At 39.2% G+C, this 19,105-nt stretch overlaps 1 protein-coding gene across 3 annotated transcripts in view; it reads right to left on the reverse strand.

Moving 5' to 3' along the window:
- DNAH10 (dynein axonemal heavy chain 10) overlaps positions 1 to 19,105 on the reverse strand; it is a 59,576-nt gene that overhangs the window by 7,588 nt on the left and 32,883 nt on the right. For 2 of the 3 annotated variants that reach the window (XM_040576861.1, XM_040576863.1), the window contains exons 47-69: positions 18,704 to 18,876; positions 18,230 to 18,323; positions 16,932 to 17,099; positions 16,420 to 16,608; positions 15,751 to 15,922; positions 14,622 to 14,825; positions 13,751 to 13,831; positions 13,120 to 13,317; positions 12,304 to 12,465; positions 11,593 to 11,767; positions 10,563 to 10,744; positions 9,660 to 9,796; positions 8,532 to 8,749; positions 7,926 to 8,147; positions 7,151 to 7,298; positions 6,346 to 6,625; positions 5,727 to 5,956; positions 4,356 to 4,629; positions 3,806 to 3,910; positions 3,155 to 3,309; positions 2,262 to 2,416; positions 1,842 to 2,025; positions 1,017 to 1,217 (exon numbers count right to left, since the gene is read on the reverse strand). In XM_040576861.1, the coding sequence (XP_040432795.1) occupies positions 1,017 to 1,217; positions 1,842 to 2,025; positions 2,262 to 2,416; positions 3,155 to 3,309; positions 3,806 to 3,910; positions 4,356 to 4,629; positions 5,727 to 5,956; positions 6,346 to 6,625; positions 7,151 to 7,298; positions 7,926 to 8,147; positions 8,532 to 8,749; positions 9,660 to 9,796; positions 10,563 to 10,744; positions 11,593 to 11,767; positions 12,304 to 12,465; positions 13,120 to 13,317; positions 13,751 to 13,831; positions 14,622 to 14,825; positions 15,751 to 15,922; positions 16,420 to 16,608; positions 16,932 to 17,099; positions 18,230 to 18,323; positions 18,704 to 18,876 (4,107 nt within the window). The remainder of the gene's footprint in view (positions 1 to 1,016; positions 1,218 to 1,841; positions 2,026 to 2,261; positions 2,417 to 3,154; positions 3,310 to 3,805; positions 3,911 to 4,355; positions 4,630 to 5,726; positions 5,957 to 6,345; positions 6,626 to 7,150; positions 7,299 to 7,925; positions 8,148 to 8,531; positions 8,750 to 9,659; positions 9,797 to 10,562; positions 10,745 to 11,592; positions 11,768 to 12,303; positions 12,466 to 13,119; positions 13,318 to 13,750; positions 13,832 to 14,621; positions 14,826 to 15,750; positions 15,923 to 16,419; positions 16,609 to 16,931; positions 17,100 to 18,229; positions 18,324 to 18,703; positions 18,877 to 19,105) is intronic. The other variant, XM_040576862.1, reaches the window with a different exon arrangement.

Genomic DNA, 19,105 nt, shown 5'->3' on the forward strand with positions numbered 1-19,105 from the left:
AGACATGAAACTGACCTTTTAAGTACATCAAGGTAAACATACATATGTAAAGAGAAAATTGATATTATTTTAGAAATAGCCATGTTACTGGAAAGACATTAATATTTTATCATACTTGAAGATCAAATTTACTGAAATATTATCAGTACTTTACACATTTTGCTGTGTCCTACATGTCATGACAGTAAAATGTCATAACAGTCTCTAACATGTCTTTACTGGTGATCAAATGAAGGCAGAGCCAGCTTCCTGGCAACATTTTCAAAGTGCTATAAAACCTTTGATCTCACCGCGCATGGCTAGACCTACGAAGTGCGTATCTGCAGTCATAAATCAAAGATACGTTCATGCTCACTTCTCCCCGCTGCAGAATTAGGCACTACTGGAGATGAATACTCTAGAGCTGTCATTGATACAGTAGAGCACATATTGGGTGGATCTGTTATACCACTGCCTTCAAATCTGTGAAATACAGTTGTTATGTTTACAGGAGTGGTTCACCACAACACAAGTAAAGCAGCCACAGAAAAGAACATTAGGACAGCATCATGGCTTGCGCCTTCAAAATAATCAGCTCAGCTTGCTTGTGAACTAGCAGCTGGAAACCATTATACTATTACAGTGTCTGCTCCGCTGGTACTATTGCCAGGCTAGGCGCAGACCTCAGTTCTGTACTTCAGCATCTGGGACTGACAGGATTATTTCTGACTCTGGATATACTTGTGGCAGCATTTCAGTCTGAAGAGCATTTGTCACATCTCCAGGTTTACTCACAAACCTCTACTCTGAAATAACTGCTTCAGGAAAAAAATGCTGAACAGCTTTCACCCAAAGGAAAAAAAAAATCACCAGAAGATAAACAGGTTGATGAAAAATGTATTTGGCTTATGAAGCCAAAAAGCCATATAGCCCAAGTCAACATCCTACATTCAGGTCATGCTCCTCCCAAAGCCCCTCTGTTTTGCTGAATAAGCAGGCCATGCTTTCCTGACTGTGGTTTCCCCACTGCACGGTACCTTTAATGACTTCTGCAGTATTCCAACTGGGAAGCCCTCGGTAGGGTCAGTAGTCAGCCAGAGGCGAAAGTCTGGGTGAGGTTTTGTAATTTTCTCCAGGGCCTTTTCCAGAGTGACAAGCCACCTCACCAAAAGGTGACAGTTCTGCAACATCAGCCACTCTCCACTAACTGCCACGTTCTCCAGCATCTGCAGAGCAATCTTAAGAGAGAGAAAGAAAGAACCGTCTGTTAGTAACTCTCCCTTTATCCTGCAAGCAAACCGGCTCTAATGGGTTAGCGCAACAGATTTCTTCCTGCTAGCAGGCGATCAGAGCCTAGGAAGTGGTGTCTAAGCGAAGCTAATTGGAACTCTCCCACTGAACAAAAATACAGCAAATTCAGTCAGCTGCTAAGCTGTGACCACAACCAAAAAAGAAAGCTACAAGAAAGACAGAAAGAGCAGCAGGATCCTGTTTATGGACACTGTTTTCCAATCAACTCATGTCCTTACACAGAGACCGGGTCACCGATTAACCTTTGAAAGGCTGCAGAGCAATGTCTTCAGCTCAACTATTTTCTAACATGAAAACCTCATTCTGAACGTAGCCTAACCAAACCCATAAAATCAGCCTAACAGCCAAATGCTCTCTCACACATTACAGGAAAGCATTATTCCCAGGCTGGCATATTGTACGCTATGTCTGAAGCGCAAAGAAACTCCATTTTAAATGGAGCAGGCCTTTGGAAAGGAAATTTGGACAGGCCCGTGACAATAACAGCATGATATGCCATTCTCACACTAACTCACCGCCCACAGAATGTCCCAACCTCCCACTGAACTTACCTTTTCCTGGCCTTGTCCCATGGCTAGAAATTTCAGTCTGTCCCCTCCGAAGCCTGTCCTCTCAGCCAGTTTCATGAGGTCACTAATGGGATCAGAGCCAGGACTTAAGATAAAAACAACTGGTGAGTAGGGACTGCTCTGCTCAAAGATAGCTTCAAAGCTGATCACAGGGGGCTGCACATACCTGGTAGGAAAAGAAGCACAATAAGCTGCTCTACAAAAAAGTAGCCATCATGTGTAAAAGATGACTCTTAAACAGACATCAACATTCATAGCAGACTACATAGAAATGGAACAGAGACAAAACATGCTCTACTGTTTAGACAAAGTATACAAACCAGTTACATAATTGATTACAACTCCAGTTCTGTGTGAAATACCTGAACAGTAGTATTCTGATTTAAAACGAGGGTGACTTACCTCTCACTCATTGTCAGAGTAACATAGTTTGTTACTGCCCGATATACCCGGTCCACTCGGAAACACCGCAAAAGTAGGAGTTTCTGAAAGTCTGAGAGACTGTTTTGGTACTGCATGGGGAATGGCATCTGCTCCAGAGCATCTGTGTCATACCACTGGCAAGAAAAGGTGGGAGACAATGCAGACAGATCAAATGGATCTATCAATGAAATTACTAGGAAAAGCAGAGCAAAGCTATTTGATTGAGTAAGGGCTAAGAGACTCAAGGAGAACGAAGAAATTCAACCAGCTGCAAAGAAATATTGAAAGATTTTACACTTTTTTCAACATGAAGCATTCAAGTCCAGAAACATATCTGTACTTTAATTTTATGACAAGTAATTCTCTTAAGATATAGAAAACAGCAACAAACAGTATTAACAGATTGCCTACAGAAAGACTTCTTATAAAGCAAGAAGACATGGAATGAAACTGAAGGCAGAACAAAGGAAAGCCTTTGTTTGTAACTAGCCTATAAAACTCATTGCCACAAGAAGATCAAAGTACAATTTAGCAGTACAAAAACAACAGCGAAATATTGACTGTTGAAATCTGACAGCAAAAATTCCACTGACTCGAATGGCACAAAGAACTCATCTAAGGCATTTGACTGGAAAATAAAATATGTGCAATATATCAGAGACAATTTTGGGGGGGTTGTCATTTAAATAAGAGCCCTAATTCTTCTGGAAATAAGCCAATCACTGAGTTCAAGAAGAAAAGGAAGGCCTTGACAGAAAAAGCCAGTGGTGACATGCCTCCTACAGAGTCCTATGGCACATTGCATCATACTTGAACATTTAATTCCAGAAGAAAAACAAGGAGAGAGAACAGGATTGCAGAAAAGCACGTACATTTTTCCATACATCTGGATTTTTTTCCACATCGTCTGGAAGAGATTCAAATTGCTCAGGAAATAGTTCAGACAAGCGAATTAGGTCTTCCCAGCCTTGATCTGGAAGCCAAGTGAACGGTTTCTTTCGTGTACTCTTCTCCAGGGAAATATTGCCTAGTCACATTCAGAAACCAGAGTGACTGTCCATGGCATAAATTCTCCAATACATGACCACACATATAGTCCCACTGCACAGAGGAACCATTTGGAAATTTGTCTCTGGAAGCACTATGAGATTAAACCGGTCTGCTAAAGTAAATATGCCATTTCACAAGTGCTTGCAAAAGCCAAAGTTGTATCTTCTCTAACATTTCTAAAATTATTCATAAAAAGTTAGAACAAGACATTATTTTCTCAGGTAACATTCTAATTGTCCATGGCTAATACAAGATTTGTCAACAACTGTAAGTGAAAACAGATTAGTCTCTTCAGTGTTTAACAAATTTAAAAAAAAGTAAAAATCCACAATTCGTGTAAACCAACATATTTCAGCTGACTTCAGGTGCTAGCTCTCACAGCAAATCATATCTAGACAAAATCTACCTTTGAAAGATCTCCTAGCTATCACCACATATAGCTCTACATTTATACATATAAATATTCATGTTACCTTTTAAAAAGAAGTCAAGTTCTTCTTGTGGAACTCTGTCATCAGCTTGCTCTATCTTGATAGTCATATTAAAGGAGAATAATAACTTGTGCTTCTCAAACAAGCCTACATTAAAAGGAGAATATTTTCAAAAATATGGTGCTAAAACGTGGAACGGGAGCAATCTTTAAATCTACATCCTGCCTCTGGTCACCCCACAAAGATCTGGGTGATCAAAGATAGGGCTTTGGGTCAGGCTTACAGAAGTATGGACCAGCTACATGTTTGGAATCAAAATGGCATCTGTGAGAAATATCCGGGAATGCGAGATCCATAACAGCAATTTGCCATTTGTAAATCCATTAATTAAAGCATTTTTTTAGGTTATATTTGTAACATGCATAGTTTCTTCAAACACAAATAGAAGTAGCAAGAGTAAACCAGGAACAATGCTGAGATCTGAACAGTAGTGAATTTGTTTGTGTTTGGTAATTTGCCTCTAATGTAAACCAACTGCAAGCATGGTTTTAACAAGCATTTGAACACCACAGCATCACTAAATTGCACTAACCTGTGCAGCCATAGTTATAGGTGTTAAAAGTCAATGCATCCATGATGTTTTCTAACCTCTTCAGAAGAATAGGACTGGGCATGGATTTCCGAAGAGAGAGTCCAAAAACATCTAAGAAGGAGACCAGGGAGTACTGATACATGATGTTGACAACTGACATTTCAGACAAAACGGAGAATAAAATGGCTCCCCTCCTGGCAGCTGGTCTGTAGCCATCTCGAAGCCGATCAATATCCACTGCTGTTGTCGCAGCCAGATTAAGTTTTTCGATCACCTAGCCATATATAGATATTATGCACATGTAATTAACACACGGGTCCATAATGTATATAACATGTCACAATAAGCAAAGCTATTCTGTGGCTAAGCCATGTTGAAATAATAATGGTGAACATTTAGCACCTAAAAATATTGCATGTAATGGCATGCATTAAAACCATATGAACACCAGGAGGCAAGATACTAAAGACTAGTAACATCCATATATTAACTTACTTTTAAAAAGACTATATTTATGTAAAAATGCAAGTCATCTTTAAATCATAGATTTAAAGATTTTTAAATACTGTAGCAAAATTTCTCTTAGAGTAAGGCAAACAGGACTCTGTGGAGAAATAAGGGCTAGTTATCTTACATGTCCCCTTATAGTCTGAGGATTAAAAAAGACACTGCTGAGGCACAGTCCCCATCCAACTGGAGCCATATGAACTAAGTAAAAAGAATCATGCCCTACCAGTGCCTGCCTCTCTCTGTTGACTATATAGGGAATCTGGGCAAGTAACCCTAAAGAAGAAGTGTGAACTGTAAAAATCAAAGGTTAGAATAAACGAGTCCCACCTTGTATTTTTATGGAAAGTAAAGGCAAAGATTAACACAGAATCATGGAAATAGTGTGGGACAAACCCTCTGGGGATGTTTAGTCCAACTTTCTGCACAGTACTGGACTATCACCACCACTAGATCAGGTCAGCTGTGGTTTTGCCCAGCTGACCTGATCTAGCGGTGCAAACCTCCAAGGACAGAGATTCGACATCCTCTCTGAATAACAAATATCTTCATTTTTCATTTCAGATCTGATACAATCCAACATGAAGATTGTTTCAGAGCTGAAAGAAATACATCACAAACCCTTTGATTTAGAACTATAAAGAACCATTACTTTGGTCCTTATAAGGACTTTCCTGAAGGTAGGATTTGTTTCTCTGATGCAAAAAAATACTGCCCAATACTGAAAGATGCAACAAACTCATAAGATTTCTTCATTGCTTTCAAACTAGTTCCTAGCTTCAAGGATGAAAGAAGATGAAGCACAATGAAAATGAAAGAAGTTCTATAAACGGATATCCTTCCCAAAAAAAACAGAGCTGGTACCTCAGTAGCTTTGGATTTCGTCTCTTCCAGGGTTTGCACCAAGTCTAAGTTGTCCAACATGTTTCCTGTAGAAGATGTCAGCTCCCGAAGGAGAGAGTCTTCCAGATCTTTCAGCAAGTTTCTGTTGTCACTTGTCTCCTGGATGAGATGTTCCCTCTGTTCTTCCAATTCCCTTCTTTCAAAACCCGTAATGACACTGAGCAACTGATCCTCTAGGCCTTTTAGTGTAACTACAGATAGAACGCAGCGCACACAGGTTTTTTTTTGTTCGTTTTTGGTTGTTTTTTTTGTTGTTGTTTTTTTAAATAAGGACAGCCTTTAGACAGTTCATCTTAATCATCTCATAAAACTACAGCAATACAACGGAGTGATCTGGTTAGTAATTGTATATATTGATTCTACCAATGCATCCTAACCTGGCAGATCTAAGAACAGATGTTTAGCTACGTTTCAAATTAAGAGAGAGAAGTGAGAAGAATTCTATATTAAGTCAGATGATAAGTATAAGGGAGACCATGAAATTTCAGAGTTTTGTTGTCGTTTCAGATAACCACACAGGCCCTAAACTTGCACTACAGCATAATCACTACTTTGTTACTAAACACACACTATTGCTTACCTGTATAATTGATAACCATAGCTTTGCCAAACACAGAGGGAGTATACTTTGGGTTTGCTAATTTGGTGTTCAGGTACAATCTAAAATTACTGTCATAGTCAACCTCTTTGTCACCCAGGACAATGAATGTTCGCCCCTGTGCAACTTTGATATTCTTCTCTAAGACATTGTCTATCATAGGATCAATGTATTCATCAACACCATGCAGCAAGAAAGGATTTCCGTACTTTATGGCAAGTTCTAGCTGTTTAAGGAAATCTGGGTCATTAAAGGAAGCCATCTGCAAGAGAATAATGGGAAGATATGCAAACAGGACTGATTCAATTTTCTGAACACCGTTATTTTTACAATAGCTGCCAGCACTAATGAAGATTGCTCTATGTTGCTCTTTGCCTTTACTCTTATAAATGATATAAACTACACTGGTACAGAACAGTAAAAATGCTCTTTTTTCTGATCAGTTGAGAGTGACTTCCATTTGGAGAATTATTCTTCCAACTATGCCTCTGACTGTGTTATTGTCCTACATGAAAACTCCATCCTGGAGCTGAGATAGAACACAAGCAACACCAGCCTCTTGGTTGTATTATTTTTCTCGTACTGAGGCTGTCCAAGATCCCAAAAAAATCATCAGTCCCAAGGACTTGACGGTCATGTGAACAGGGATAACTCCCTATCCATTTCAGAGACACAGTAGTCACCACATTTGTCTGTATATAACTGCATAATTGTTCCCCATTCAAGGTAACAAGTACTGATGAAGCTTTTAAAACAACAAGTAAAGAGGTGAAATGTTTATCTTTACCCTCAGGTTATTTTTTTCTTCCTTCTTCTTAATCCAATTTAACGCCTGTTGTTGTGGGTCAATACAGAGTGGGAAGCGGCTTGCATATGTTGTCAGGATGCCATTCTGGACGGAGAGCTCATCTGGAGGCAATCCTTGGGAAACCCACCTGGGAAGGCAATGGATCAAAGACTAAGCTGGAATGAAAATTTGAGTGGAGAGCAGGACATTTCAGTAGTCAGTAAAATTATGCAATCCATTGAGCATCGTATTAGAAACACAAGCAAACATATGATGTATGGGATTGCAAGAGCAGCGTCAAAACTCGAACTGACTCATTGTCTGAGTCATTTGTAACTACACCACTCAAAACACCAACTGTTGTATTTGCTGAAGAGTCTTACAGCAGTTGAAATATGGGTTACCTGGGCATGCATTTATTTCCAAATTCACTGAATTCAATGAAAAGACTCCTATTAGGCCTTGAGTTGAACACATATTATAGGTAACTCACAAAAAAAAAATATGAAAAGGTATTATATGTGTGCAGGTTCAGTGAATGTCCTTGGAACATAGAGAACAATGGTCTGTTATAGCAAATAGCCTCTGCTAACCAGGAAAAAAAAAAAGTCTCCTTCCTTGCCATGTTTGAGGCATGAAAGTAAAATGCTCTCTTCCCTAGAATGGCTGTGCACTTCCATCCACAATGCCAATTCTATGCTACAGATTCAGATCCAGACTCCCTTACTTTATGATTTCACATACAGTAGTCATTGGACTTCTTTACTGGACGTACCTGCTAACCTCCACTTCATCAGTCAGAAGGCTTTCTAGCCTAAATGGTTGACTGAGAGGGATCTCTCGTGAAAGGACATCTTCTTGCCACACTTGATAAATCATTTCATTACGAAACTCCCAGTTGAATGCTCCTTCGTAGCTCAGAAAGGCAGCACAGAGCAGACAGTCTCCAAGCAACTTCAACTTTCGTGTTTTGTAGTCCTCTAATTCTTTTGCCCACCTGATAGAAAAATAAGGGAATCCTGAGTGAGTTTGTACCAGGGGGATGGGGATTATGTGCATTAACTGCTGCTAATTTAGCTGCAATTTGAGACAGCCCTGAAACTTACAGTCAGTATTTCTCTCATTATTGTGATGGCATCAGACACTGAGTTGGTCTGAACCTTCTCCTTTTTAATCTTAGTTCACCTTTCTCTTCTGCATTAAAAATTGTTGTTACTATTTTTCAAGGTCTCATGAATATTAGTTAGAATGGATATTAACTCTTCACAGAAAAAAAAATCACGGGAAGAGGCATTTCCAAAAATGTCTCCGTTTGATATATTTTATTCCTGGCACATGGCCCTCTGATGTCAAGAACAATCCTCTTTGAATCTAGACTTACCTCTCGTTCTCAGATCTCAAGCCAAAGATGAGTTTGTCAGCAGCTTCTAATCTCCTCTGCATAATCTCTGCTTCTTCTTGTAACTGTTGCTTTTCTTTTATTGCCTCTTGATATTTGTCCCCCAAAGCTTTAAGCTCTTCCTGAATTGTAGCTAGTTCTGCCTTTATCTTTTCCAGTTCCCGCTTACTTAAGTAATAATTCCGTTCTAGCCTCGCCACCTACATTAAGAAGGAAATATAAGAGTATCAGAGGAAAGAAAGGCTTTTGAGAGAAATCTTAAATTCTCAGATTTCTTTTGGCTATCTCATGTATTTTAAAGCATCCTGGTAATAAACAGTATAAGTCAAAATAACTGGCACAGTTTTTCACCCACCTCCCCCCATCCTAAATATATATATTGTGGTCTGAAACTGCAGTTACAGAGCAGATAAATCTCCTAAACTAGATCTTTCAACACATAAGGTATATTAAGCATGTAAGCAGTCCTACCAACACCTGGTAGGTCTGCAAGACTATTACCCTGTACAAAAAGGGAGGTCTGTCTGCTCAGTAACAATGACCTCAAAAATTGTGAGGCCCATCATTTAGTGAATATAGTTTATCAGTAGTTAGATGCATATAAAGAGCTTTTCTTGAAGAAATTTTCCGACATCATCTTCTGGACATTAGATTTCCTTTGGTAACACAGCTAAGTTTCCAGTCTTTTTTTTTTAAAAAAAAAAAAAAAAAAAGTTAATAGAAAGGTCTGTGCTCAAGGGGCATGGATATTGTGTACTACTGAGCTCTACTCTGTCCAAATGCCATTCATTTTGAAGTATGCTTTTAGTAGACAGTTAAAAACTGTGCTTTTCTAACCATGTTAGATTACCAAATGCCACCTGACCAAATTCCTCCACCTTCTTCAAGCAATGGAGTGGATGGGAACCCATACCACAGCATCTCAGCACAACAAACACAGCAGTTTATCACTGAATATCACATTCCTCACCCCTACTGCAATATTTATAAACACCTCTTTTTAAGCACTTCAGAGTTCTTAAATGGGGCTGTCTGTGAAATTTCTGAGTGTTATTTTTCTAATTACAATCATGTTTCGTCCTCCTCAGAGTTTGAATCCATACACTCTACCTTCTCTCTCTTCGGCTTGACTTCTCTAACTACATCACAGTAGCTCATCACTGCTTCAACAAACTTTAACATTCCCAGGCCTGCTCTGCTAACAAGTTCCATTTCAGTGGCAGTAGTATTAAGATTCTTTAACAGAGCTAAATGGGCAAAAACAAAAATATTGAAAGTGAGTTAATTATACTGCAGAAATCCTCAAAGAAATAAGGTTTCCATACCAGCAATATTGAGCAATAATATGACAGAAAATATGAAACATTTGTCAGAATATTAAAGAGACTCTGAACTTAAGATGAAGGTACTGGGCTAGAACAATACCAAAAAAATACTGCTAGTGATTTCTCAAGTTCTTTCTCCAAAAAAGGAGTGCATACAGGAGTTGTTAAGCATATCTCAGTATCATGGTTTATTTTCTCCACAGAAGTGAGATGCCATTTTGTTGAAAGAATCAAATTCACCTCTTAATGGAGCTATGGATTACAACTTTGGGAGTGTCTGCAAAGTTTGGCCAATAAGCTTTACATATCGCTTATCTTCTTCCACTGTGTACATATCACATCTTAATTGTAACCACGCGGCTGAGGTTGTAATGCTACTTTCTAAGTATCTAAAAGCAAACAGGGGGCCTGCTCAGCTGTCCTGTTTGTATCTTGCCTGCTCTAAACCAAAGTGTATGAGACCCTAGCTAAGGCACAAACTGGATGTAACACAGAGAAGAAGGTGTTTGTACTCTGAAAAATCCAGTAATGCCAACAGCACAACATCTGTAGCACCCCAGACATGGGTGTCCCTTTGCACAAAGTGAATCCTACCCTTCCAAAGAACACCAGAAGGATTGCCACTGACACAGCTAACCACGTTAACAAGTTACTACATTCATTCCAAGTACACAGGTCAGTTACTTACCTCGGATAGATTTCACTTGGTTCTGAGAAATTCCATCAAAGTTTATATCCATCAGGGATCGCAGGAAATTTGCCTCTGACATCATTCCCTTGGCTGTCTTCCAGTCTAATTCTTTGTACCCTCTCATTATAAGAACACATTCCAAGACAGCTTGCACCTGTTTGGGGGGTTTTGCAAACGATCTAGAAAACAGGTGAAGGAGATAATGGAGGAGACAAAGCACATGATGCCAAACGTGCTTGCCATTAAGACTGCCATCACAATACAACAACAGCTAGTACATAAGACATCCTACGCAAAGTGAAAAACATAATCCAGCGCAGACAAGAAACAAATAACTAGATATGAGCTCAAAACCAATTGTTGTATTTGGGCAATTTGATCAATAACAGACTAAAGGATTTCAGCAGTGGAAGGCCTAAAACCCTGATCCGTATTTTTCCCTAGGGCAGTGGGGCAACTGTCCTTTGGGAGGAGCAGTACAGGATGAATCCACAGATCTACTAGAAAAAAGAAAATAAACAAGCGTGACAGGGAACAGAAAGCTGTTACTATTTCTGGGAGAGCCAAGGACTGGATGTACTTTCATATGTGTCCCCAAATACAAGGTGTATTATAAAAACAAAGGAGGAAGTAATTCAGCAGAGAAGTATACTTTGATGCTACCAAAGCATCCCTGAAAAGTAACTGTTATGTGTTCCTACTCATGCAGAACAAAAACTGAGGAGGAATGAAGGGGTTTGGACAGCCACTGCTCGAGCAGAAAGCAAAGCAGTTTCCAGTGCATTAGACACAGGGTAGAAATTACAGAGAAGACATCAAATGAAGGACAGGAAGAACAGGCTTCAGGGGACGTCCTGGGCTAGGAGTCAGGAGATTCTGTTGTGTCTGCTCCTGGACAACTGATGTCCTGACCTTTACCCACACACTGTGAATATGAGGAAGGTGAAGCTAAAGTTCAGACCCTACAAACAAGGGTCTCCCAGTGAATTTCCAAGAGTTTATGCTACTGTATATCCAAATGAATCACCTGATCTCAGTAACATCAGACTTGTCAAGCTTCTGCAGCTCCAGTTTGGCAGCTTCTAAAACAGGCATGACTTCAGCCAGAGCGGTCTCAGCTGCCATCTTCTCCATAGCAATAATCCTATTCTGTTCCTGTATCTCCGCAGCTTTTTCTTCAGCCAGTTTTTTCTTCTCCTCAGCTATGAATTGTAAAAGCAGGACCATAACTGGATTATTCAAAATTTGTGTGCAGAACATGTACAAATATAGATGTGCTCTTGGCTGAAAATCAGAAATTACCATCAACTCAGTACCCTGTACTGCTAGCCTGCCAATGTTTACAGGGCTCCATCCATCATCAGTCTAGGAACACTGTTAGTGTTCCACACAAAGCATACATAATCTCTTTTCCTCCTATGCTTCCCTCTGTCTTTCCTCTAAAAGCAATTTTCTGAATGACAAGGTCCCTTTCTTGCTAATTTCTCTTTCCCACATTACACCCTATACCTTGGTAAGGAAAGACAAGTGCAGGACACAGTAGTTAGGTGTGCAAAGCAATGGCAATCTGAGTACAATACAGGACCTACTCTTCTAGCAAGATACTAAATCAGCACAGACAGAACAAGAGGGTCATCTCCAGAAGCAGTCTGAGCTCTTAGAGTGTCTTCTGACCCAACACAGACTATGTAAGCCTTGCTTAGCCTGTGGGACTCTTCAGTATTTGTAAACCACCTACCTACTTCTGTGTTTGCCGAAATCTCTTGTAACAAAGCCTCACAAGCAGCTGACTTTTCTGCTAACACAATCCTTTGCTCTGCAAGTTTCTTGTTCAGCTCAACCAGCTGTATACTAGCTTCTTTCAGTTTATCTAAGCCCCCATCCAGCCTTTTACATTGTGCTAGTGAGGAAAAAAAGAGAGAAATATTACTGATTCATTGGCATTATTGCACAGCAATAGACAATGTCATGGACGGTAAATACACTTATAGGTGCACTTCGTAGCAGGGCAACCTCAGTTGTGAAAGGAAAATCACTGTGAGAGATTTTTTGTTTCCTAAACCTCTCAACCAAGATGGTGTTAATGTCACCTGAGCTGCCGCATAGTGGCCAGGCACCACAACTTATTTTTCCTACTACACTGTCGATGTTTTATCCTTTTCACATATTTCAGTGCCCACAGAAGTACGAGTAAGAATTGCTGCTTGAGGAAGAATGTGAAACCCTGAGCTAGGCTGAGCTGGTATTAAATCTAATCACTCTTTCCCAAGCAGAGGAGTGTCTGGTTTGGAAACTCTGGCTCAGGTTCATCCACAAAAGACTTTGGGAAAAACATACCAGTAGACAGATTATGAACACTCATATATGGCCAGGATATTGGTCCAATGTCAAAAACTGACGTCAGCACAGCATTTGAGATAGTATAGATAACATTATTTTTGCATAATGTGGGTAATATGTGGGATTTTCACCCATTTTCACCACATTTCACACTATTTTATTTTAAATATTTAAATTGTTTATTAAAAAGGAGAAAACGGCTACACAGCCTTACCTGAAATGAACTCATTTTTCTCCTCCAACAATTTTGAATAAGTATGGATAAAATCAAGGTAATTCTTTGGTGTAACATGGTTGCTACGTCTCAATTTCTGCAGAAACTTCTTGCTAAAATCCCCTACCGATTCATGTACCATGACCATGTGCTCAACCACCGGCTTGGAAATCTCTGCTGGAACACGTGTGTTACTTCCTAAAATTGGGCCAAGAAAATAAAAACAAATCAGACTTTTTTTAAGAGTATGTCAATTACCATCTTCCTTCTTTAACATACATTTAAGCCAGGCGAAAAAAAAAAAAAAAGAAAGAAAAAAAAAAGTCTGCTTTCTGGAGCAAAAAGCAAGGCCAAGACAGAGTTCAGAAGAGAACACAGGCCTCCTGGTAGCAGGTAGCCAGGTCACATTGTCTCCAGAGATGGGAGACTGAATTTCACCAATTTTTTAAAATCTAATTGAGTAGGAAAATTGCATCCAAAAACATTTTTGACCAGGATTTTGCATTACCCATGTAGACTTACAATAGCAGTGACAATGGGAAAATGAGACCTACAATAACTTTAAAGTAAAGAACACATTTCTTAGGCTAGCCCAAGTGTTAAGGAGTTAAAATACTGACACTTCACATACCTACAAATGATTTTGCAACTGCAAACAAGGCTTGGGGGGGCCAGGGCAAGAACCAATCAATACCAGTATTGTTGACAAGACCTTAAAATAAAAGCATAATGTTACCTGAAACAATTCCTTTGTAAAACTAGACTTTAATCTGCCAGATTGTCCTGTGCTTCATTTGCATAAAGAATTTGCAGGATCTGTCTTATTTGACTCCTACTTAGGAACAATAATTATCACAAAGCCAATGCTTCTATTTTGATAGTAAACAGTCAACTTTGCATCTGTGTCCTGCTAACACTATCATACTATTCTTTAGACTGTAACATTCTGCAGGATACAGTCAAGAGCAGCAACTAGATATTTTAATATCTGGGCTGGGATTCCCACCAGTACCCCTCATTCATGGGGCTCCTGTCTCTGAGGACTTCTTTCAGCCACCTGTTATACAGCAATGTCCACCTCGCTCAGGTGGTTTTTCTCTCAGCAGGTGTCCCTCTCATCCTGCTCTTCTTTTGCTTTTCGATACACAAATGTTTCACTTACCACCATCCTAGTTTCATAATGATTTGATACGATGCATTCCTCTGTAAGTACAGAAGAGAGGCTGCAGACATAGGCTGCCTGTATACTTCCAGGTCAATGAAGATGACTAATTGATTTCTAACCATTCAGCTGGAAAATGAACTGATCTGGTAAATGTTAATCAATAATACACACTGATATGTGGTAATTAACTGGAAAAAAATTACCCAAGTGTCTAATCATGAAACCTGCTCTTCTTAGCTTTAGTTGCCATAAAGTGTGAGTGCCTGCTGGAGATTTTCTCTTGCCTGCAAACCTGTGTTTCACAGGGAAGGGACTAACCAGTGTATACAATTAATACCTGGGAAATTTCTGCACCACATTCTCAGATTGTCCCCAACTGGGGACATTCCCAGGACAATATGAAGGTTGCTTGTACATTTGTTTACAAAATATTGCCAGACACTCTCTTTAGCTGGATTCACACCAGCTTTAGTAGCTTCATCTCCAATCTGACTCATTATGGTGTCTTTTTCATCATCTGGAAAAAGGGCTGGCACCATTCCTGGAACATAAGGACAGAAGAATGCTAGTGAGAACAACTTGTAACCATAGTGCTGGGGACAGAGAAGACGAGAAACTAGAGTCACAGGTTTTAAACTTAGTTCAGCAAAAATGATTCTGGGCAGTTTTGGATGAACCTATTAATCTCTCCTCCTTCTCCATCCCAGGCCACTATGGAAAATAGAGTATTTAGGATGATGCTAAGGGATTTAGAGGAAGAATTAATTTGGTTTTGTTTGGGCTTCAGCAACATAAACAAAATGTCACAAGAACACAAAACATTTTTAACTCTGCAGAGGAAATCGTCATTAGTGTCTGCAAACCATCAATTCACATTTTCATTCTCTCAGTCACATGGTAATATTGCATAAATTACCTAATGACTGCCATACGCAGAATGGAACATGGAGAACTACACAAAGGAAAGGGTTGAGATTTAATACATCTCCTTTCAAATCAGACTCTGTAGGAACTTATATAGGGAGGGTGGTCACACAGTGCCAGCTGCTGCTCATTTTCAGCTGCTGTATACAATAAAAGATACTAAATTATAGTTTAGAATATACATATAAGCAGTTGTTGCATTTCAGGTGAATGCAATTCCAAAGCAAATGAGAGAAAAGGTGGGCTTGTGACTAAATGCAACTGAAGATGTGGTCCAGTCTTGGAAGAAATCTGAGACTCCTGCAACACTACGATCAGTGTGAACTAACCCTTATAGCCTGCCCAGATGCATATAAATGACAGTAAGACGATGTGAAAAAGCCATCATTAAGGCCAAGATAATTCCAGGTAGTATTGAAAGGTGCAACTAACTAAAGCAGCAGAGGACACAGGGTGAAACTGTAATAGCTGGACCAAGGGTGCACACAAGATTACAATTCACAAGCATACTAATTGGCAGTAATTCAGGCTGCCTGTGTCACCTGAAGTTAACATGTTATTGATGAGTTCCAAGAAACTCTCCTCTGCTACGTGGCCATCTGTAAACAAGAAGACCATTGACTTGTTCTCGATACCCAGCTTCTGATACAAATCTTTCAAGTCTTCTCGGAAGTTATTTTCTCTGTATCCTCGACTCAAGATGATCTCAAATACCTAAGGATGCAAACATATACTGAGAAGACAAAGATGGATGCAAGACATGATGGTGACTATGAAACTCAATTTTAATTAGATTGGATCAAAGGTTTTGGTTTATATACTAACTTCATTAAATGTGTAAGTATCAAAAAAATTAAGTGCTACATTCTTTTAAACAACTACATTTGTACAGCCCTGCAGGATCGCACTTCCAAAATTTGATTGCACTTTGCATTCACCCTCCTTTTTTGTTCTTCCCTTCCAAGCCAACAGCCTCTGTAAGAGGGAGGAACATTTCCTATCTAAAATATTACAGTATCAATCACAGCAGGGTTCCTGCCTAGATCATCCACTGTCTAGACCTGCAAGCAATGTTTTTCTCTTCACAGGGAAGAGATGTCAGCCTGACTGTATCTTGACTGACTTTCTCTTCCTAACCCTCTTCAATTTAATCCTGATTCCAGTATCGCTTTCCTTTTCTTCTTTCACTGCAAAGATGCACAGTCACTAACCTCACATCCAGCTGTAAAGGCAGCCAATCTTGTAAGAGACTGCTTTCCTGAGCCTCCCACTCCTATAAGCAGGGCGTGGCCACGATCCATCCGCATGATGCGATGCACATGGATTAAGTGTTCCAAAGCATCATCAAAAAGGACTAGATTCATTTTAATATTAACTTCATTATATTCTTCCAAAATCTCCTGCAGAGAAAGGTGGTCAGAATGTTACTAGGAAACCTAGGAAACAATAAATAATTTTAATAAAATAACAATCTATTTTGCAGCATTACTGCTTCAAAAGATCATCAGGGAAAAGAAACAGTTGGAACGCACAGCCAACTCCATAGATGATCCTCAATTTTCATTACTCCAGACCACAGAAGGGGGTGGAGGGTGGTTGTTCTATGCTCACTGCTGCAATGTGCACATAGAAGAAGAGAATTCTTACTGTTTGAGGCAGGCTCCAGCACACTCTGCATGCAGAGAGACAAAATCATGCACAGTACCAAGCTGAAACACACTACCTGAAAGAGAGCTTTTGCCGCATCATAGTCTTGGATATCTTCATAAATACGAGGCTCTCCTTCACTCAGTGCCATTCTGAAATCTCCAAAAAGAATAGGATCCCTCATGGCCTGTTCCAATTCATCTCTGAAATTCTCTTTGATCAGTTTTTTTATATGGCCTTGTACCTTCAAATAAATGAAATTAGTCAGGCAACCTAACAAAGCAGGTACAATACAACAAAGCAGGTATTTCTAGGTCCAGGAACACTCAGAAGGGTGACACTGATAATGCAGAGTCTTTGCTCAAACACTGACTGATTTCAAGGGAATAGTATGTCACCAGAAGATCCACAGACCACAGCCTCCTATTGTTTATGTTCTATGATATAAAATGATCTAATAGGAAGTTCAGAAACCATTCAAGTCAATGGACTGAAGACGTTTAAGACAAAAAAGGACAAACCTGATTAAAAAAATGTTATATTTGTATTAATATTATATTAATGAACGTTCTTCTCAGCATTCATATTGATGTCTTATCACCAAGATTTCTCACAAATCTCGCAAATCTGAATTAAGTGTAGAAATACAGAAAAGCTGCAATATAATTACCCCGATTTGTGAAAATTGATCTGGAAATCTGTCATTGTATGTTATAGGAAAAAGTTTTAAGCTGAAAAATCTGAAGCCACCTAAGTCTACTTCTTTTTATCTAAGCAAGTTGCTTTGCAAGTAGCTTACATGCAAGTAAACTTTACTCAACTCCTTTCCTAATCCTCAAGCTATAAAACTGGCGTAATTCTCTCCTGATTTAATGTTTAATGCTTAATTCTCTCATCTTGATTTAGTTTGGAGCATTTTAGAGTTCCGTAACGACGAAAACTGAGTAAATGAAACTTAGCTCTTACCTCTCTTTTTCCGACCTGTTTGTAAAGTCACATTCTGATAGAATCCTTCCTAAAGGAAAATACTGATTTGAAGCAGGAGTGATTTCCTGAGATTTCTCCTGCACAGCTCTCACACTTTGGCACCTGTGCCACTGCTAACCAACCTTCCTGGACAGGCAAACCCAGTCACACTTTGTTTTCCTTCAGCAGATCTGCTCGCTTAGTCTGCCATGGTAACTTTATTTTAGAAACGAAAACTCCTCATACCAAGTTTTAAATTAATCGAGCAACATAGTGTTTAGACAAATCTGCATTATGAGTGCAAGACTGGAATGCAACAGTTGGTAATACTGCTTTACAGGTGGTAATACTGCTTAGTTGCCACAGTAATACTCAGTGACTACTAAAAAAATGAAGGAAATTACTCACCAATGCTTTGTCTGTTTCATTAGTCAGCCTATCATGGAAAATCCTCAGGCACTCATTTCTCCAAACTCTCACCATCTGGGTGACTGTTTGAAACCTGCATTAACATCAAAATATCAAACTGCACCAAACAAACTGATAGGATTCCTAAGGCCATAGAGTTAGTAACATTGACTGAAGTCTGGGCTTTTTTTAAAAAACCTCTTTTGGTATTGTTCTCTTCATAAGAATGAAAAAATAGTTTGCATTATTACCTCCAGATATCTTACTTAAGAAAGACTAATGTATCAATATTTGTCATCGGTAGTAATATCACAATTTAGGATGTTCCTAAACATCTTCTCATTTTGCTGAAAGTTTAAAGAAAAGTGACAAAATGTGATTGATTTCTCATACTACCAAGCTGCCTCATTTTCACCCAGCCTCATCCCATATAAATAGGTTTAGGACCACTGAAGGTAATTTTTATATTCCTACCTCTCTGGGGTTGTAAGAGTAAGTCCATTATAGACCCTGGAAAGATCCCGTAGGTTGAAAATATAATGGAATTTGGAAGGAGTAGGGGGTAGGTCACAGACAATCATTTTATAAAGCTTCAAAGTACAGTCTGTCATCCTCTCAGAGATTTCTGATACAGACTCATTAAACACCTGCAAACATGAGAAAGAAGAGATGTTTTCATGCAACTGTCCAGACAAAACTGAATACTATCAAACATATTCTGCTTTCTAGCTTTTAACCCTACTTGGCATATTTCAAGTAACTAAGGGCAAATATTTTTAGAAATTCATATTCCTGTGCAGTATTAACATTCTGAAGTTAAATGTTTTGGGCAGGGTCCATCTTCACTCCCAAGCTTGCACAGTGCTGAAAATAACA

This window comes from Cygnus olor, chromosome 17 (genome assembly GCF_009769625.2).
Source record: "Cygnus olor isolate bCygOlo1 chromosome 17, bCygOlo1.pri.v2, whole genome shotgun sequence".
NCBI lineage: Eukaryota > Metazoa > Chordata > Aves > Anseriformes > Anatidae > Cygnus > Cygnus olor.